Here is a 21,842-nt window from a genome sequence, read left to right as displayed (position 1 = left end):
TTGCTGGGTCTTGTGGTAGACTGAGTCCCATTTTCCTGAGGAATCTCCATACTGATTTCCAAAGTGTCTGTACAAGTCAGCACTCCCACCAGCAGTGGAGGAGTATTCCCCTCTCTCCACATCCTCTCCAGCATAAGCTGTCATTGGTGCTTTTGATTTTAGCCATTCAGACAGGAGTAAGATGATATCTCAGGGTTGTTTTGATCTGCATTTCCCTAGTGGCTAAGGATGTTGAGCATTTTCTTAAGTGTCTCTCAGTCATTTTAGACTCCTCTATTGAGAACTCTTTATTTAGTTCTGTAGCTCACTTTCTAATTGGATCCTTTGGTGTTTTGGAGACTTGCTTCTTGAGTTCTTTGTAAATTTGGGAGATCAGTCCTCTGTCATATGTGGGGTTAGTGAATATCTTTTCCCATTCTGTGGACTGCCTTTTTGTCTTGTTGACTGTGTACTTTGCCTTACAGAAACTTCTTAGTTTCAGGAAGTCCCATTTATTAATTGTCCATCCCCGTGCCTGTGCTACTGGTAAATACTCATCTTCTTTAAGGCTGGGAGAGATTTATAGATAGAGTTTTGGGATGGTAAAAGGAGTCTGCAATGGTAAAAGAGTTTGCATCCTTTTATTATCACCATGATAAAATATCTGAAAGGAAGGGGTGGGACTTTATTCAAGCTCACAGTTTGTGAGGGTACAGTCTATCATAGGGGGAGTCATGGCAGAGTTCATGGTGGTTCACAGCTGTGCTGGTGGGATTGTGACACTGCTTGCAGACCTGGGGACAGAGAAGTCTGGCTGGAACTTGAACTTGGCAATAATCCTCAGAGAGCCACTACTTCTACCTACATCCTGCCTCCTGAAGGCTCCACAACCTCCCCAAACAGTGCCACCAGCCAGGAGCCAGGTATTCAAACACGTGAACCTGTTCAAACCGTCATCAGCTCAAAAGTCACCTCCAAAGTTTTCTTTTGTGATCAGCTCTCCTGTCTCTAAAATTGTCACTGGGAATGTGTTTCCTGTCTGAGGAGAGATTACTTCATAGAAGAACACAGTAGAGGTCACAATTTTACTGGAGGCACTTTATTAGGCATTTCAAAATGCCAGCAGGGTAGAGAGCTTCATTGCAAATAGCGGTATCGAAGTATATAATTAAAGCCTTTGAGCCACTTTCAGGGATGGAGCTATGGCAGGTGGAGCGTATTCCCCAAGCACATAGGCAAGCTGCTGGGAATGCAGACAAGGAGCCATGGTATGAGGGATTGAAGCTGTAGGGACAAGCAAGGGTGCCTAATGGCAACCCTCTCCTATGAACAGCTTCAAAAATTAAGATAGACCACAAGGGTCATTAATACCTCTCTCCCCCTTTCTTTTTGATTTTTTTCGAGACAGGGTTTCTCTGTGTAGCTTTTGGAGGCTGTCCTGGAACTAGCTCTTATAGACCAGGCTGGTCTCGAACTCACAGAGATCCGCCTGCCTCTGCCTCCCAAGTGCTGGGATTAAAGGCGTGCGCCACTACCACCCAACTAACGCCTCTTTTTTTGTGACAGAATTTTATAGGCCTCATTTTAGAGAGTCTGTTTGCAAAACTGAATGGGTTTGTTGAGTGGAAAGGACCAGCAAAAGTCTCCGGGAATGCCGCTGTTGGAGGGGAGATGTGTCCAGGCCAGTAGTATGTTTCTTTTAAAAAGGTTGCCTTAAAGCAGTTCAGGTGATTGGAAAAGAGCAAAGGCAAGCAGAGCCTGGGGAGAGGAGAGAGCAGCACAAGCTGCCCTCTACCAGCAAACAGCTTGGCTTTCTAGAGGCGCTGAAGGAAGCCACAGACTCCGGCTGGCACAGGACACAGGGCAAGATGAAGTTCAAAATCAACAGGCAGTGGCTGGCTCACAACTATGGGCTTGTGGTCTTGGTCAACCTAAGTGAAGGCCTGTGGTGACTACTAGGTGCAGAGGCCTCTTGATTCAAGGCATGGGAAGAGGGAGAGCCACCTGGGTCTTGCCCTAGCTCCTCTGCTCCTCTCCAACATGGCTATGCTGTGGTAGTGCCAAGCTTTCCACTGTCCTCACCCTATTTCAGGAATGTGCCACACTTTGCTGTGTTCTCTGGTGAGAATCTGTCCGCCTCTCCCCCCAGCCCCACGCCACCCTTTTGCTGTCAATAAAGGTCCAGGTCAGGCATCGCTGTTTCCTGTAAAGCCTTCTTGACTACACCTTCCATGTCGATGTTCACATGTGTTCCTTGTCTCTTGCTATGCGTGTGTTTGTCCATGTATGCTCTTCCCCCTTACGATCGGTCAGTCCTTCCTCTCTCAGGAGAGGGATCTGTGCTGAATATTTTCATTTCTGGTAAAGAAAATGCTCTGATTCTTCCAGGGCCAGCTGGGAAGCTCAGTGTGCAGGTGGCTTCTGGTGGACTCAGAGTTCCACACTGCGAGCTTCCAGACCAGGAATCCCACCTCACTTTCATGTCCTGGCTGCTCAGTAGTCTGAATGATTAAGTGGATGAGTTAAACCAAAATGTGTAAACCAAAGGTATTCGAGTAGCCCCCAGAAACTGGAAGAACCAAGGAATGGGTTCTATCTTACATCCCAGAGGAAGGTTCATTCTGCTAGACTTTGAACTTCTAAGTCTAGAATCAGGATAATTATACTTGCATTGTTTTGAGACTCCAGGCTTAGGACTACTTGTCACAGTAATGTCAGGAGAATAATAAACAGACTTAAGTGAGTTGCCCAGAGTCACAAGAGATTGAACCTGAAGTTCAAATATAAACTGTTAGTAGTAGATAATATTGTCTCAAAACCAATAAAAAGTTTAAAATAAAATTTCCTTAGATTTGTTTAATCCACAGAGATTTACTAAATGAATATTGCAGGTATGATCTGGGCTGGAGACTGAAGATAAAGAAGCAATAATAAACAAGACAAAACCACTTTTACCTTTGGGTAGTGTTAATGGTTTAAGTGTGAACTATAACATAAGGCTCTTGTGTTCCCAACTGTGGCACTGTTTTGGAGGGTTGTCGAACCTTTAGAAGGTGGAGCCAAACTGGAGAAATAGACCACTGGTAGTCTTCTGGGTGTTATATCTATTCCAGGTTCTGGCTCAGGTCTCTGTTCCCTGATTGACACCTTGTCTCCACACAGTCCAGCCTCCATGGAGCCACCTTCTGCCCTGACTTTTCTTCCCATCTTTCCAAGATGGCTCAAACCTTGAGCCTAGATAAATCCCTCGTGTCCTAAGTAAGTGCTTCATTCTGATATCATAGAGATGAGGAAAGTAATTAATACAGATATTCTTTAGTTCAGGGGGAAGAGACTTTAAACAATTACTTTCACGTTCATAGTTTTACTCAGAATCATTTCAATCCAACAGTGGTAGGTGTAACAAAGGAGGGGTATAAAATCACAAGATGTTTTCCTGGAAAACAAACAAACAATCCTTGTATGCTCCTTGGTAGGCCCAACTAAAAGCCACCAGAGGTAGGGCCAAGCCATGTATCCTTTCTGGCCAATTCCTGAGAGTTTGCAAACTTGATACTATGCTCCAACCCTCTGGAGCTTGTGGAAGTTGGTCTACCATGAAACAAATCTCTAAGGATAGGGACCCACAAAAGGAGGCCCCAATGCCTCCACATATGCGAGTTCTGCAACCCATTACAGACATCATCAAGAGGCAGTGGGGTGTGGGAGGATTTCTTCAGACAAGGTTGAAAAATGTGGCATTCCTGCGCCAGGCCAGATTTCCTGGAGGCTGTGAGAAACTCCCTAATTACCCTTCATTCTGGGCAGTGCTGTTTCAGAGCAGCTCTTGCCAAGAACATGTGCTTAGACATCATTTTGCCTGGCTGTATTGCACACGACACTCATGTGCTCAGAAAAACTATTCATAGCCTTGTTGGCTGTGCAGAGTGGGAATTTCAGACCCCACCTGTCTCGGGGATGCCTGGCTCCGCTTCCAGGTGTCACAAGTATGGCTAATCTGCTTCTCACCGTATTGGGTTTTTGCAAATGAGTCCACTTTTTATGGGCTCTAAGTTACACCTGACCATCTTAGGCCTCTGGAATACACTTGGGTAGAGTTCAGACTCACCTGTACGGATGTCTTGTCTGTGACCTTTGCTTATCTTCTGGACTTGGAGGGAGGGATTCTTCTAAAGTGCCTTTTCTGGCACTTTAACCTTAACATTGCTCCCCAAAGCAAGTGTAATTAACTACTTCTTTCCCAATTTTAAATAATTCAGATCTTGTTTCTAAGGAATCTACAGACCAAATTTGGCATCTTATTGTTTCTCTGATCTCTTAAGATGCCAGCATTCCTATTTTCCCCCTTACATCATCTCACATGCTTTTGCTGTTTTCTTGCATGATCCTTCCTATGTCCAGCTAATAATCACTGGAAGTAGCATCAGCCACTTATCCTGTCTGGTCTATTTTTCTGTGCTAGTAAGCACTGGATAACAAAATTAGTAATATGCATTCCTCCCTACAATGCTAATAGTCTAGTAAAGAAAGACACTAATAAGGTGGGTAGACTTAGTTTGAGTTTCTATTGCTGTGAAGACGTCGTGACCATGCCAACTCTTATAAAGAAAACATTTGATTGTAGTGGCTCACTTACAGTTTCAGAGATTTAGTCCATTATCATCATGACAGGGAGAATGGTGTTGTGCAGGGAGACATGGTACTGGAGAGGTAGCTGTGAGTTCTATATCTTGTAGGCAACAGGAAGTTGGCTGAGACAGTGAGTGGTGTCCTCAGCATAGAAAACCTCAATGTCTGCCCCCCAGTGACAGTCTTCCTCCAACAAGGCCATACTCATTCCAACAAAGCCACACCTCCTAATAATGCTGCCTTCTATGAGATTAAGGGGGCCAATTATATTCAAATCACTACATTCTACTTACTGCCTGGCCCCCACAAGCTTTTAACAATATCATAATGCAGAATTCACTTAATTCAGCTTCAAAAGACCCCATAGTCTACCAGTCTCAACAATGTTTTAAAGTCAAAAGTTCTAAGTCTCTTCTGAGATTCATGAAATCTCTTAACTGTTATAATTTGTAAATATCAAAATCAAAAAGCAGATCACACACTTCCGACAGGAATATGCATTACCAGTACAAAATGCAGGGAAAGGTGCATAGTGAGGAAATACTGGACCAAAGCAAGATCAAAAGCCAGTTGGGCAAACTCCAAACTCTGCATCGTCACATCTGATGTTGAAATGCTCTTCAGATCTCCAAGTCTGTTCAGCTTTGTTGACTACAACACACTTCTTTCTCCTGGGCTTGTTCCACTCTCTGTTAGCAGCTTTCCTCAGCAGGTATCCCAGAACTCTGGCATGTCTAACATCTTGGGTTCTCCAAGGCTATCCAGGCTTCAACTTTACGGCCTCTCCAATTAGGCTTCCATTCAGGAACACCCCTGAAACATGCCTGAACTTAGCTGCTTTCTTTAGGTACATAACACATAACCCATTTCTTCTATCCTTAAGTCTAAATCCAGAACCACATGGCTAAAGCTGCCAAGTTCTGCTGCTTACTAGGGCTTGAATATGGCCCTCTTGTTTAATTACATCTTTACCAGTTTTTTGTCCTGCAATACCTAAGCTTGCCTGTCCTGAAACTTTTAGACCAGTGTGGTAATCTGAATGTAATTGCCTCCATGATCTCATATAAAGTGGCACTATTAGAAGGCATGGCTTTGTTGGAGTAGGTATAGCCTTGTTGGAAGAAGTGTGTGACTGTGGGGGTTGTCTTTGAGGTTTCCTGTGCTAAGGATACTGCCCAGTGTCTCAGTCAACTTCCTATTGCCTACAAGATATGGGACTCTCAGCTACTCCAGCACCATGTTTGCCTGCATGCTGCCATGTTCCCTGTCATGATGATAATGCACTAAATCTCTGAAACTGTACAGGAGCCACCCCAATTAAATGTCATCTTTATAAGAGTTGCCATGGTCATGGTGTCTCTTCACACAATAGAAACCCTAACTAAGACAACCAGGCTAGCCTCAAACTCATTGATTGGCCAGCCTCTGCCTTCCCAGTGCTAGAATTAAAGGTGTGCCTCACTCTACCCCCTGTAAACTTTTCTTTTATTCCTTTTCACAAGTTGGAAACTTGGCTGAATGGGATCTTGCCCTTGGGTCACTACTACTCCCTATATTTCATTTCTTAATCTATTTATCTCCTTGAACACAGGATTTAGCTCCATTCCATTTCCTGGTGCTTCTTTTCTCCTCAAAGTTTACGGCTGGTAATTTACCCTGTTCAGCTTTCTCCTTTTCATTAAAAATCTTCACTAGAGTTACCACTAATAACCACATGATGGGGTCTATACAAGGCTGTGTTGAGAGTCTTTCTGCCAGTGGAATTAATCAAAAAATATCTTCACTTTAGCTTAAGTCAGTAATCCAAAACTCTTCACTCTAATCTCCAGGAGAAGTCTTCAAACGAGGGCAAAAAGCAGCCACTTGCTTCACCAAAATATCATGAGAACAATCTCTAGGCAACATAATAAAATTCTTCTCCTCTGAAACATCTTAAGTGAGCTCTGACAGTCCAAATAGCGCTTAGCACCTCTATCCTCCATGCTCCTACTAGCATAGCCCATTAAACTGTGGTTAAAGCATTCTACTGCTTTTCTAACCCAAAGTATCAAAATCCAAATTCGTCCAAACAAAAACATGGTCAGACTTATCACAGCAATACCCCAGTCTCTGGTACAAACTTCTGTCTTAGATTGGGGTTTTGTTGCTGTGAAGAGACACCAGTACCATGGCAACTATTATAAAGAAAAAAATTTCACTGGAGTGACTCATTTACAGTTTCAGAAGTTCAGTCCATTATCATCCTGGTGGGGAGCATGGTGGTATGCAGGCAGATGTGATTCTGGAGGTAGCTGAGCATCTGACATCTTGCAGTCAACAGGAAGTTGACTGAGACACTGGCAGTATCATTAGCATATGAAACATCAAAGACCACCCCCACAGTGACACACTTTCTCTAACAAGGCCATACCACTCCAACAAAGCCACACCTCATAATACTGCCACTTCCTATGAGATTACAGGCGTCAATTACATCCAAACTATCACAGTACATGATAGGTAAAAATGGGTGATACACTCCATACAACTCAATGAGGATGGTAACTCTGGAGCTGGGAATTATAGGATGGAGAAGAAATAGGAAATAAAGAAACACAGCTGGCCATGCCCCACTTTTCTTCACTGCCCAAATACCAAAACAGCATGTCCATTTTCTCACACAATTCTTCCTGTTTTTTTTTCAAACAATGTTTCCTTCTTCAGAATTCAGTTTCAACTCTTTGCACTGTAGGAGAAATAATTGCCATCCCAGAATGTGAAAAGAAAGAATGTGCACAATCCCTTAGTTAGAAGAGGTTTGTAAGTAGTATTTATAACATCAAACAGCATGTGTTTCTCTTATGTTTTACCAAAGAATCAGCTTTGTCATCAACATTGGTTATAATGATATAAAAATAAAACATAGCAATAATTCCTGATGATTATAGGGTAGTTTCCACACATCAGTCACCACAAATGGTACTTTATGCAAATGATCTATTTCTACTTGTTACCAGGAAGCTAGAGCTTAGAGAGACTATCTCCGTTTCGTTTCTGCTGCTATGATAAAATACCCTAATCAGAAGCATCTTAGGGGAGAAGGGATTTATTTTAGTTCACAATTCCCGGTTATGACCCATTACTAGGGGGAAGACAACACCAGGAGCTTGCGAGAGCTGGTCACATCATATTCATAGTCAAGAACAGAGACGAAGAATACACGCATCCTCACATAGTCAAGAACAGAGAAGAAGAATACACGCATCCTCAGCTGCGTGCTTGCATTCAGCTCAATTTCTCCACTCAAACAGTTCAGGGTCCTCTGCCTAGGTGATGGTGCTGCCCACAAGAGGATTTGTTCTTCTCGCATCAGTTAACTTAATGAAGACATTTCATAGACTTGCCCACAGACCAACCCAAGGTAGCGATCCCTCACTGGGACTCCTTTTCCCAGGTGATATGTCATGCCCAGATGACTACAGAATAGGAACAGTGCATTTAGTTCCATTGCTTTTGAGTTTGTGGTGAGGCAGATCATAGTTAAGGGAGGGCATATTGGAACCAAGCATCTCCCTTCATGGTGGCAGGAAGCAAACAGAGGGTAGGGCCTGGGGTCCTAATACTCACTCAAGGACATACCTCACTGACCTAAGGTTAGTTCTCTAGGCCATGCCTCTTAAAAGCTTCATCATCTCTGAGTAATGCTGCAGACTGGGACTAAGTCTTTAACACATGACCTTTGGAGGACATTTAAAATCTAGACGAGAGCTTGGGACATTCTTTGGCTAATTTTGCAGTTTTCTTTCACTTTTAAAAATTGTATACCTTGGGAATTCTTGGCATGTCCTTGACATGAGCTTAATGGAAACAGACTCATAAATCCTCCCTTTTCCATCATTTTATGAAAAAGATTTATTATAAAACTCTAACTGAGATTATTACAAATTATCATTAAATGATTTCATGCATTGTTTTCCTGCCATCTTTATAAGATTGTCTGAAGGGCACTGCTTTGGGAACGTCTTTTCTAATAAAAATTCACTTGGTTTTGGACAATAGGAGCAGTGTTTTTCAACCAAAGTCTGAGCTGTCTGGGGAGAGAAAGAAAATATGCCAGAGTTGTCACTGGCCTCTGGAAGTCTGAGGGATGGGGTACTTCACTCACTCTCCTGATGACATTCCATGCTGAAGGTGGGTCCCTGTAGACTGCTCCCTCAGCGTCAGCTCCTGGGGCAGGCAGCCAACATCCTGAAGCAGCTGCCATTTTCCTTGGGTGATTCATGTGTGAAAGTGTCTCCCCCAAAAGAATGTGGGCCATCATGCGCTTCCCAGAGTGCGGCTCTTATCATCCCAGAAGTGTTTGCTCATGTAAATGCATCCCAGTTGGAAACCTTAAGGATGTGAAGGATGGTTGTCCCATCCTAATACATAACCCTTTGGGTCTATAGTATCTCATATTTGGCTACATTAGTTTTAGTTAACATAACTGGGCCTTAAATATGAGCTGGTGTGCATTCTAGTATTACATCACAGATACATTTAGAATGGCCATGAATCTCTGTCTCATAGCCCAAATGGTTTAGCTCAGTATTCCTATCATCCATTATGAAACCTTGAATTTGGGCATAAGTTTCTATGCATGCACACAGTGCTGGTGATATGGGTAATATCTAGATCTATGCTAGGTAATTCTTCTCTACTCTTGAGTTTTTCTCCGTGTTAGATGAGAGATGACTGGACAGAATCAACTGCCAGGAACATTCAAAAGGAGTCCTTTCTTTCTTTACCCCTGGCTTCTTTTCCCAGGAAAAATAGACACACTTCTTCACTCATATTTTCATTATGCAAAATATGTTGTTTCTGAGTAAGAACTGGGTAGGGAATGATGATATTTTTATGGAAGGTAGAAATATTATCAAAATGTGAATATGAGTATGATGTTTCTTGGGGATCATTTAGCCCAGTCTCCCATATGTTTAAGAGACATGACCCAGAAAAAAAGGAATTAACCACAAAATCAGTACTTTTGTGGCAGAAGTAGGAGCATTTCAACCATAACTGCACAGATTCTTGGGGGTAAGGACCAACCCATCAGGTTTTCGAGGAGGCTACCTTGGCCGCAGTCCTATGGACACCTCAAGGTGAAATGCTCAATCAGCTGCCATTGTTTTTTCTTTCCATTTGAAAGTAAGGGCGAAAAACAATCAAATGTGTTTATTTGAAAACCTTACTCAGTATGGTGTTATCATTTCCATAGTACAGTTGGTGGGTATATGTGCCCAAGAATGCGGGTGCCCTTGGAGTTCAGGGGTGTTGGGTATACTTAGAACAGAAGTTGCAGGCAGTTGTGAGCTGCAGGAAATGGATATGGGAAATAGACTCTATGTCCTCTAGAAGAGTAGTAAATGTTCTGAACTGCTCAGCTATCTCTCCAGTTCCCATCTTTCCACAGTTTAAAATTTATACTTTACATGGAACCTAGAAAGTTCAAAATCATAGGGAGGGGAAGTAGAAAGGTAGTTCCCAAGAGCTGGAAGGAAGGGGAAGAAGAAAATATTTGCTGAGTGAGGGGATTTAGTTTAAGAATATGAAAACTGTCTGGAGGTGGCTGGTGCGGAGTACTGTGATGTCACAGGGTGCTGTGATGGCTGTAGAGAACTGTGATGATCACAGAGTATTGTGATGACCATAGAGTATTGTGATGGTCATGGAGTACTGTGATGATCGTAAAGTGTGATGTAACAGAGTGCTGTGATGACCATAGAGTACTGTGATGTAACAGAGTATTGTGATGACCATAGAATACTGTGATGATCATAGAGTACTGTGATGACCATAGAGTACTGTGATGATCATAGAGTACTGTGATGACCATAGAGTACTGTGATGACCATAGAGTGCTGTGATGTAATAGAGTACTGTGATGACCATAGAGTACTAAGATTTCACATAGGTCTGTGATGATCATAAAGTACTGTGATGTCGCAGAGGTCTGTGATGACCATAAAGTACTACAATTTCACAGAGGTCTGTGATGATCATAAAGTACTGTGGTGACCGTAGAGTATCGTGATGACCATACACTACTGTGATGACTGCAGAGTACCATGACGCCCCAGAGTGCCATGATGCCACAGAGTGTTGTGATGCCACAGAATGCTGTTGTGGCAGAGTGATGTTGCTGCAGAGTGATGTTGCCACAGAGCACTGCTGAAGAGTGCTGTTGCGATAGAGTGCTGTTGTCACCGAATGCTGTAGCTGCAGCACGATGCTGCAGGGTGCTAGGATGTGACAGTGCTTTTGCTGAAGTGCGGTGATGCCACAGTGTTGATACCTGCAGAGTGCTGTGATCCCACAGAGTAAAGTGATGCCACAGAGTACTGTGAATGCACTTGATGCCACAGAACTGTTTTCTTTCAGTGTTTGCAAGTAAGATGCTGCTATCCATTTTTGATCATAGTACGAACAGCATACAATTTCCTTCATGGAATCTGGAATCTCCAGTGCCCTTTCCTCCTGCCTCCCCTTTAAGGTGTGTGTATTCTGAAGGAGAATAATAGCAAGACTTATTTGTTTAATTGTCTTGTATTTTGTTGTTTTCAAAATAATCTCACACTTGTCATTGCAAAATATGGCAAGGCTAATCTCTTTAGCACCTTATTATAAATGAATAAACTCAGCCCCAAAGTTGCACAGCTATAGGTAACAAAGTTGCTTCTAGAACCTAAGAACAGTACTTTATCAAAACAAATAAGTTATTTTTTTACTTAGAAGTCATATTTCCATTAACCAGGGGTAGGATTGTCAGCACTTGGGGTACAGGAGGCACAGGCACCCACTGTCCCTTTCTTTGCCTGGGGAGTTTCCCTCACCTTTTTGAGTACATTGACTCAGCACAAATTGGGATTTGTGACCTTCATGCAGAAAAGCATTAAAAAGTAGAGATGGAGTTGAATAAAAGTGGTTATCCTCGAAAGCCTGAAGGTCAAGTGAAAAATATTCAGAAAAGACATCACACCCTGAAAACACAAATACAGATATCTAAAATAAGAATGACAGAAAAGAAGACATGCCCAAGTGTGGGCTCCCAAAGGAACAGTTGCAGCTCACTTTTTATTTGTTGTGTTGTTGTTGTTTGTTTGTTTTATAAGTAGTTGGATAGGATTTTGGGGGTGTGAAGTTATTATATTTAAAGATGTGATGATTTATTGTTTATGATTTAATAAAGTTATTGTAGATCAAAATGCAAAGCTAGCCACAGCCATAGAGCCAGGTAGTGATGATACACATCTTTAATCCCAGAACTCAGCCTTTAATCCCAGAACTCAGGAGACAGAGGCAGACAAATCTCTGTTAGTTTGAAGCCACACTGAGCTACATGAAACTGATCCAGTCCTAAAGAGAAACAGCTCATAAAAAGGTGATCTTAGCACTTGGGATCACATGCCTTTAATCCCAGCACTCGGGAGGTGGAGACAAAATGATATGGCTGGGTGGAGAGAGGAATATAAGGCTGGAGAAGACAGGAACTCAAGGAACTGAGGTTTGGTGGAGAACAGTGCACTCTGAGGACTTGTGGAGACAGAATCACCCATTGAGGTCTGAGGTAAAAGTACGAGCTATTGGCTGGCTGCTTTGCTTTTCTGATCTTCAGCTTGAACCCCAATATCTGTCTGTGGATTTGTATTATTCTTGTTACATAAGGGTTTCCTAAGAAACCAAGTTGAGGTCACCTGGTAGTTCCTGAGGGACACCTGAGGATTTCACTTATAAAGTTTAGCCCACAGGATCCAGGGAGATATCAGTTTGTTTGAGATACTCAGGTGATGTCTAGAGAAAGGCATGAGGGTCCTGTATATTCCAGCCTTAAGTCTGGGTTATTGCTACATTAAATATCTGTGTACAAAAGTGACAGTAACTCTGTCTAAGGAACCTTTACAGCAGATGTGATGGTGTTGGAATTCTTGCTTCTCAGCTGCTGAGAGTCTTCAATCATACTCTGGGGTGAAAGGCTCTTTTCCCTTCTCTCATCTCCATTGTTTTCCCCATTCCTCTAGCTGCCTCACCAAATGCTAACCACCCTCCATGTGCGTAGTATACTTTATCTCATATAACCCACTCAGTCTGAGGCAGCAGATCCTACAAGAGCTTAATGTCTGAAAGAATTTGCCCATCTGAGGAGACAAGTGAAATGATCAGGATTTGAACCCAGGTCTCCCCACTGCTTCACCACTGCTCCAATTACACACTGTGCGTCTTTTGAGTCACTGTCATCTCTCAGTATTGATGATGTCATCTGCATGACTGGGGCAGTGTCCAGAGATGGACATAGGTTGGCTCATAGTTTACTTCTTGAGGGAATTCTAAATTTCACCCAGAAATTCTGGCTAGAAATTTGATTCAGTTGCTGAAAGCACTGAAATACAGCTTTCATGTCCATGTTTCATTTTCTTTTACTATCCTGAGACTTACTGTAAATCACGCTCTCCCATCAGTCCTGGGGGTTCTGATTATGTTCCTGGGGTCCTGCTAAGAGCAAGGGCAGTAAATTACTGCCACTTTGTTTGAAAATTTTTTTAGCCACAGTACATTAGCTGCTTTTGTTTGCTTTTCCACTGGTGGTGTGCACACTTCTGTTTTAGAATTTGTGTTTCTTGAATGTCTCATTTGTGAATAATGTAGCTTGCAGGATGGAATGATTGGAGAAAAAATATGAAAGTGGGTGTCCTGTTTGTCGTCTGTAAGATCTTAAGGCTTCTGTCATGAAAAAATGAATTATGGAGTCTTTCTCTCTCTTCCCCATGGGTATACACAGACACAGATACACACACACACTCACACACACATAAACACACACTTGCACACGCACACACACACTCACTCACACACACACACACACACTCACACACTCACACACACACTTAGTCTCCTGTTTTCTCCCAAGCTTTCCATTATACCTTTTCCCCTAAAGCAGTTGCTATGTGACTGATATGATGCTTACTGTGGAGCAAATAGGAAGAAATGCATTGCCCAGGCTTCCCTGGGTACTTTTGTTTATTTGGAAAATTCATAGATCAGAATGTCAGGGGGTGTGTTTTATTTTTATTATAAGTTTCTGTTCCAAATTTCCTGAAAATTTAAATAAATAAATAAGCTTTTTAACAGACAAAAAATGATACTAATAAAAACTAGACCCTAAATGATTGTCAATATTTCTTTCTTTTTTTTTTTTAGTTTGGGATATGACCTTTATTGAGCTTATCCACCAGAGTGGAAATAATGTCTGTACAAAACCAAATGTTTGTTACTATAACTTCTGCATCACAATTAAAATCCAAACAGTTTTTTAAAAACAGTCAACTCAATCAAAACCCACTACTTCAGAATCAATAGCTTCTTTGAAGCCACAGTAACACTTAAATATGGTTAAGACTCGAATGCAGAAATTTGGTTGGCTGGAAGGCTAATTAAGCCTCCAACTTGCTCAAATAGAATTACAAAAAGGCAAAATTGTGTTTTTCACAGAGATACAGTCCACTGGAATCACCGACACTGGACAGCTGTTAAGAATATTTAGAGTCCTGAGATAATAAGGAATCCAGGCATCCTTAGACAGTCTTCTGTTGTCCTTTCTTCCCAATCAGAGACTTGTGGATGTGTGGGATGACACCACCACCAACAATTGTAGCCTTGATCAGGGAGTCCAATTCTTCATCCCCACGAATAGCAAGTTGCAAGTGATGAGGAGTAATACGCTTTACCTTTAAGTCTTTTGATGCATTTCCTGCCAACTCTAGTACCTCTGCGGTGAGGTACTCCAGGATGGCTGCGCTGTACACAGCGGCGGTCGCGCCCACACGTCCATGGCTGGTTGTCCTAGATTTCAGGTGTCGATGAATACGGCCCACAGGGAACTGCAAGCCGGCTCGCTGAGAGCGGGAAACCGCCTTTGTCTTGGCCTTTCCGGAGTCCTTTCCAGCCTTACCGCCAGCCATCTCGGACCGTGCTGAAGATCGGACAACAGAGGGAGAGACTAGGCCAGGCGGACGCACAGCGAGATCGCGGCGCCCACTCCTCCGTCGTACCGCGATTCAAACTGCGCCCGATTGTCAATATTTCAACAATAGTTGCAGTCTCTTGAATCAATAGCACAGACCCAGAGGCACCTGACTTCCTGTAAGGCTCTGGACTTCCTGTAAGCTTCTTGATTTGCTCATCCTACTAGGCCATGCCCGAATATAGTGACTTCCTTAAAAGGTGACACTCAAGGCCTCAGTGGCCTTTGATAGTTGGCATCGAGTTCATTGGAGACATGTGTTTATATCTTCTGATTAAAGTGGAGAGAAAGGAGGCCCTAGCAGTGCTAATGCCAGGCCTGCAGACTTTGCTTGAACTGTGTGACTGTGATTGCCCATAACTCTGTGCAGAGCCCGAGGAGTTTGAAGATTATTTCTGAAGTGTCTTTGGAAAAGAATTCAGTGTGTTTGAGGAACAAGCTAAGGGTAGAGAGTCTTCAGTCCTTGCCAATAAGCTATATTAAAATCATGAATATGTTTTATTGAACTCTATATTCAAAATCATTCAGGGAGGCTGTCCACCTATAAGACACCTACCATCTGATGGCTGCTGTTTTGACTCACCTTGGGAAGCTCCCAGCAGCTGTGATTGTATTTCATAATTTTGCCCCACTGGTGAAGGTTATTGGCCAGACTAGAGGCACCTGACCCAGGAGGAACAAATCTGATCCTCTTTTCTGGAAATGTGGATTTATTTCTCACCTACAGCCTGTTAGTATTTGTGGGTTGTATGTACTGGGGGAGAGAGTGTACAGAGAAATCAAAAAGCTGACCTAGAGATGAAAGCAGATTCGTGAAGAATCAGATGCCAGAGATGGAGAGAGGATACTGTCAGAGCACCTTTCTAGTTTTGAGCTCCTTTTTCTTCTGAGGCCCAGGCAGAGTCATTGCCCAAGTTCTACAAGAACCTCTTGAGCCCTTGGGTCTCCATCGCTTTATCTGCCCCTTCACCTTCTTACTCAGCCTTGTTAGTTCCTCTTACATTCTGTCACAGGTCGTAGGGACAGGTTGTCTGTCTCTAGCACATAATAGCACATAGATATGTCCATACTAACTCTTTGGTACCCTGGAAGTTTGAAGCTGAGAACAAGCTTCAGACAATTTAGTTTTATCATCTCATGTTAAAGCTGAGGAAACTGAAAGCAATGGGTGGAAAGGAAGTGTCCTGGGCCATACAGGCTTCCTGGGACCAACTGGAACATTCTGGCTGTGTGGACTCCTCGCCTTCACTTCCTAGTACACAATCCAACATATCAAGTATCTTCAATATATCTACAATTCTAGAAAATCAACGTGTCTCTTTAGAATCTAAAATGGACACTGTGCATAAGGGCCCTCACATTAGGTAACAACATTATTTATACCTGTCACCTCCCTTGCTTCTTCTGGGCATTGGCCAATGTCAGTTGGATGCTTCTCTCTCATCGCCTCTCCTGAAGCTGCTGTCCCAGTCACCTTGAAGATTTCACTACTCAGTGTCTGGTGACAGGGCTAAGAGGACTGTCATCTAGGGACCGAGGCAGCTGGGGCTCCCAAAGCCTGCCCTTTCTGTTGTGGACTACAAGTATCTAATTTAGCTGAAAGTCCCCAAAATGACTACCCCAATCCTCTTCTAATCTGACACCAGAATTCACGTGCCCAGAGTCACTTTGGCTTCAGTACTACAAGGAAAAGAGCAGGGATATCTTATTTGATGGAAAGAATGTCAATGAGTTTGCATGATTCCCACTTTCCACAGGAAGGAGCAGGGTCTCATTTATCACATAGCTTTATACTGAGAATTGCTTAGTCTGTAGAGGTAGACAGAAAATATGCTTGGGTTCTGCTAAGAAACAGTGAAAGAAGCTTCCAGAAACATAGCCTCAGGAACTATTTCAAAGGGGGAAGAGAAGGTTGAAACATAAAGATGTATGTTAAAAATGTTTTTAAAGACTGGAGAGATGGCTCAGTGGTTAAGAACATTTACTACTCTTCCAGAGACCTGAGTTCAATTCTCAGCACCCATGTCAGGTGGCTCACAACTGCCTGTGTGTATAACTCCAAGATGATCCAGTGCCTCTGGTCTCAGAGGACATTCGAACTCTCATGCACATGCTTACACACAGACACAAAACCCCCCAAATTAAAAATAAAACCATTTACATCTTTAAAACTTAACAGTAAGACAGTGATCTAACCACTCAGTTAATGAGGACCTTTTGTTTCGAGCTCTGAGGAAAACCCACTTCAGGGATCTGTATCCACCTTCCCCTGGATTTATATGGTCATGTGTACTGGGGAAGAAGAAATAAGAACCCCAGTTCAGGGCACCTGCAAGTGCCTCTTCATCCATCCATCTAGTGTAAGGAAACAGAGCAAGCTCATGCTGTCTGTGACACATGCTTGAAATACAAGTTTGTCCTTAACCAAACTGAAAATGTAGAGGAGGAATGTTCCCAGGTTAGTCATCCTGGTCAGCTGAGCTTCCTGGAGTCCTGCTCAGCCTTGTGTTTTGCCTACTGGTAGCTGGCCAGAGGGGTGCATTTATCATCTCTTCCAGTCTTTGATTAGCCTTGGCCAGAACTGTTGTCCCACCTACCTGCCTGTTACACCTTCCCTCAAGCAAGAGTGGTTATTGGCTCCCAATTGCTCCCACCCACTCCATACTGTCAGACCTCTGGGCCTTCAAGTGGCCATTTCTCATCTCATAGAACACCATCTCCCCTCCCACTCCAATCAGAGTGAAGGTACCAGGGAACCAGGCTGGGAGCTTCTGCAATTTCATCTCCCAAGACAGGTTCTCTGTTCAAATGTAGAGGTATAGTGTGAACAAGATGGTATTGCGATCATGTTGTTAAACATGCCTCAGGGCTGATGCCTCGGGTGGTCGATTGTCAGTTGTCAGTTGTAACAACTTTGCTATGGCACAGTGTTGATATTCCTCGGGCAAGGGCTTACCACATGAAACACCTGCCGTGATGGCAATCCTGCACGAAGACGAATTTCTCACCAAAGATGTCACTGGTGTGTCCCTTCACGGAAACAGTAGAGAGGGTGTTATAGACTAGGGCAGAGGTCGCCAAGGCTATCCTCCATCTTGTGTGCCTTGTTCTCCTTAACTGCACAGTTCCTACCCCTGCCTACTCCCAATTGACTCCACCCTCTTCTCCAAGGCTAGACATGCTCACTCTCTGAGCACAAAATGGTCCTTTCCATTCCTGTTCCCTTATTCTGACCATTTTTATGGGTTTCTTTTTTAATTAATTCAGTTCTCTCACCCTTTGCCTGATAAAAAGCCTAGAACTGTCTGGTAGAGTGGTTCTCAACCTTCCTAATGCTACAGCACTTTAATAGGGTTCCTCATGTTGTGATGACCTCAACCATAAAATCATTTTCATTGCTACTTGATAGCGTAATGTTGCTACTGCTATGTAAATATCTGCATCTCCCAATAGTCTTAAGTGACCCCCGTGAAAGGGTCATTGGCTCTCCAATGGGGTCATGACCCACAAATTGAGAACCACCATTGCATGACTACTCAATAATCCTGCCTGTCTCAAACTCCTTCTCATGCAACTCCTTCAACATCCAGCTTCTTGACATCCCCTTGGTTCCTCAGCTCACCCTGACCCACTCTTTCCTATCAGTTCTCTGGAGTCCTTCTCCCCTCCTTCTCCCTTCAAGAGCTGAAGGATACAGTCCATATCACCTCCCTTATGAAAACTCCACAGTTGCTAAAGGTGACTTTCTTTGAAGAGCCCTTTGACACTCCTGGCCTATAAAATATTTTTTTCTGTCTCTTCAAGGGCTTTGATCACCCTGCACAGCTCAGATCACACTCATGTCTTTATGGTGAGCATACTGGCTTGGCTCTAGCCAGAGTAAGAATATTGAACACAGGCTCTTAACTCAACATGTCCACCTAGCTATGGGACATTTGCCCAGCTGCCCTTAGCAATCTTGTGTTAGCCTAGCTAAGCTGCCATAAGGAGAAAGGTCTGATTAGACCTCTAAGGTTCAGTTTTCTGTGTTCAGATGATTTTCTTCTGTCTTGCTGCTGTGAAATTAGTGTGGTAGTTTGTATGTGTCATGTGTATGGGTATGTGTTTGTGTGTGGGGGGTATGTCTATGTCTATGCATATGGGTATGTCTATGTCTATGGGTATGTGTGTTGGTATGGGTATGGGTATGTCTATGTCTATGGGTATGTGTGTGGGTATGGGTATGTCTATGGATATGTGTGTGGATATGGGTATATCTACGTCTATGGGTATGGGTATATGTATGGGTATGGGTATGGGTATGTCTATGTCTATGGGTATGGGCATGGGTATGTCTATGTCTATGGATATGTGTGTGGATATGGGTATATCTACGTCTATGGGTATGGGTATATGTATGGGTATGGGCATGGGTATGTCTATGTCTATGGGTATGGGCATGGGTATGTCTATGTCTATGGGTATGGGTATGTCTATGTCTATGGGTATGGTCTATGGGTATGGGTATGTGTTCATGTGTATATGAATGCACTTGCCTTGTCAGGCTCATGTGGAAGCCAAAGACTGACACAGATGTCTTTCTCAACTGCTTCTCCACCTTACTATGTTAGGTGGTCTCTTGCTGAACCTGGAGTTTGCTGTTTCAGCTACACTGGTTGGCCAGTAAATCCCAAGATCCTTGTTCCAGTGCTGAGGTTTCAGACACATGTGGCCATGCCCAGTCCTTTCTGTGGATTCTAACCATCATACTGCAGATCCTCATGCTTGCAAAGCAAGTGTGTTAGCCACTGAGCCAGCTCATCCGCTGCTCTCCTAGTTTTTATTTCCAGATTGCTCGGTGTTTGCTTTGATTTGGTTTGGATTTTTGGCCAAAGTTCTAGAGCAGATAATGTCCAATTGTTGAAGAATTTACTACAAAATTTTAGGGAAAAACCACCCCATTCATAAAAGACACCATCCAGGTGACATGCACGTAACTAGCGACCTGAGATGTGGCCACATCAGCAGATTCTTTCAGAATGTAAAGCAAGTTGAAAAGGAGGGTGGGAGAGCTGCTCTTTCACAGTCCCAGAAGTTTATATTCTGGGAAACCCTGCAAGTAGATTGTCAGTCTCCATGGAATCCAGTTGCAATATTGACTGACACCCAAAGGGATTCAGGTCCTGTTTAATCAAGATAGGGCTGGAAAACTGAAATGCTCTAATCACATGGTCCTCATATGAATAGAAATTCATTGTTTTGAAAACCACCCAGGCTCCACTTGGAGCCATGAGAATGGGTTATGATGGGGTAAGCTACTGCCTCAAAATGACCAGGGCAACAAAACAACATACAGTCTTTGAGTAAGGCCCTGGATGCGCCCTGCGTGTACCTTGCTCAGGGTTCCTGGACAGAAAGCACAGCTGTGACCTTTGCATGGCATAGAAACAGCCACAGGATCACACAGAGAGGACTATACACCAAGCTGATGCCAAAGCATGCCTCCTGTCCAAGGTACTCAGAGCAGGGGACTGACTTACGATGTGTTTTGTTTACATTGGCCTAGGACCCAAACCAGAAATGTATTTCAGGCCTGGCCTTCTAGATGCTATCTCCAGTCACTTAGAGGTTCGTTACACAGGGCCACTCATCCTGTACTGCTCTAGTTAAGGTCTGTCAGCATTTTTCAAAGGTTTATAATCAACCATAATGAAGGAGATTGCCACTTTCTGAGTTCAGTGTAACATATAGGATCTATACCTAGGAGTCGTAAACTTTGGGTTACCCCAAAGCTTTGCTCCCTTCCCATTTTTAAGTTGGATTCTTACTGGGTGATAGTGAACCATAATACTAGCTTGTGGTTTTGTTATTTTTAGTTTGATGTTCAAAAGACTAAAGAAAACTGGACATCACAAGGATCCTGGGGTTTGTGTATATTTTAAGGTCCATGTTAAAGTTAGATGGGTAAGAAAAGTCAGGGATGAGGTTGTCACCATCTCTCCAAGACAAGAGAAACAATTCTCAAGTCCACAGCCTGTATTCAAATCTTCAGTTGGAGAGTTTAATTATGTATCAAAATAAAGATATCAGGCTGAGGGCTAGCTCTATTTCTGCTTGTGTATTCTAAATATTTATATTATTTTAAAATGTAATGAAATATCTCACCTATTAAACATGAAGTAACAAAACAGTATCCCTATCTACATAGAAGAATGCTCAATGGTGTTGAAGAGGTGCCTCAGTGGTTAAAATACTTGCCAAGCACTTGGGTAAGGACAGAGTTTAATCCCCAGAACCCACATAAATTACAGAGTAGGCAAAGATAGGTCATCCTGAAGCAAGGTGACTAGTGAGACTACCCATACTGATGAGTTCTGGTTTTGATTGAGAGACCCTTCTTCAATGTAAAAGATGGAAGAGCAATTGAGGAAGCTTCTCAACATCACCCTCAGACCTCCAACACACATGCGTGTGTACCCATGCAAACATGCATACACAAAAAGTGCATGGATACCTCACACATATACACACAAAAAGAAGGAAAAATGCTGGTGGGAAAAAAAGAGATACTCAATTGATATTGCAGCACCAAGATCTACTATCTTTTCAGGTTTCAGTAAGTCTACTTCACCATTTGGTGACTTACAAACAACAGGCATTCACTGGTCACAGCTCTATGAACCAGAAGGCTAAGATCAAGTCACAACCACCTCCAGCTCTAAGGAGGTCCCTCTTCCAAACTTGTATGTTTCTTCTTCTTGTGTCCCTTTGTGGTGGGTGAGGCAGGGGATCCCTCTCTTATTATGAGGATACAAATCTCATTCATGAGGGCTGCATCCTTGTGACTTTACCACTCCCAAGGCCTCACCTCCTAATGCCACCACACTGTGAGACAGGATTTCAGCATGTGAATTTTAGTTGGGTGGAGTTGGGGGGCATGCAGCAATATATTCAGTTCGTGACATTCTCAAAAGTTCATAACTTGAAAAAATCACTGGAGTTGGTGACTGCTCATGACCTTCAAGAGACCCTGTTCCTAGAAGGGAGTCAGCCCTGAGGGCAAAGGCTATCCAGTCTGTGGTGTGGGAAGTTGTCATCATCTGGAGGCCCTTGGACTAGTTAACAGTAGATGAAGTTCCTGGTGGCAAAAGAATACAAAGTAGAGGTTGGGTGGGGAAAGTTGACAACGCAGTCAGGAGGGTTCTGATAGGAGGGACTT

General features: G+C 43.1%; 2 protein-coding genes across 2 annotated transcripts in view; one reads left to right on the top strand and one right to left on the bottom strand.

The window, feature by feature from the left end:
* The window catches only part of Ror1 (receptor tyrosine kinase like orphan receptor 1), a 168,447-nt gene that overhangs the window by 24,023 nt on the left and 122,582 nt on the right, over positions 1–21,842 (top strand). The window lies entirely within an intron of this gene.
* LOC121144010 (histone H2A.Z-like) lies at positions 13,822–14,688 on the bottom strand. Its single transcript, XM_040757112.1, has one exon. It carries the CDS (start codon positions 14,580–14,582, stop codon positions 14,196–14,198), a length of 387 nt encoding a protein of 128 aa, XP_040613046.1. The 5' UTR covers positions 14,583–14,688; the 3' UTR covers positions 13,822–14,195.

The sequence above is a fragment of the Mesocricetus auratus genome, unplaced genomic scaffold (assembly GCF_017639785.1).
Source record: "Mesocricetus auratus isolate SY011 unplaced genomic scaffold, BCM_Maur_2.0 Super-Scaffold_100014, whole genome shotgun sequence".
Classification (NCBI taxonomy): Eukaryota; Metazoa; Chordata; class Mammalia; order Rodentia; family Cricetidae; genus Mesocricetus; species Mesocricetus auratus.
Note: the sequence above shows the minus strand (reverse complement) of the source record. Positions and strands in the feature narration are given on the sequence as shown.

Bases quoted from the DNA above. Each gene is read 5' to 3' on its own strand.
- LOC121144010 (XM_040757112.1), bottom strand. From the start codon at position 14,582: ATGGCTGGCGGTAAGGCTGGAAAGGACTCCGGAAAGGCCAAGACAAAG.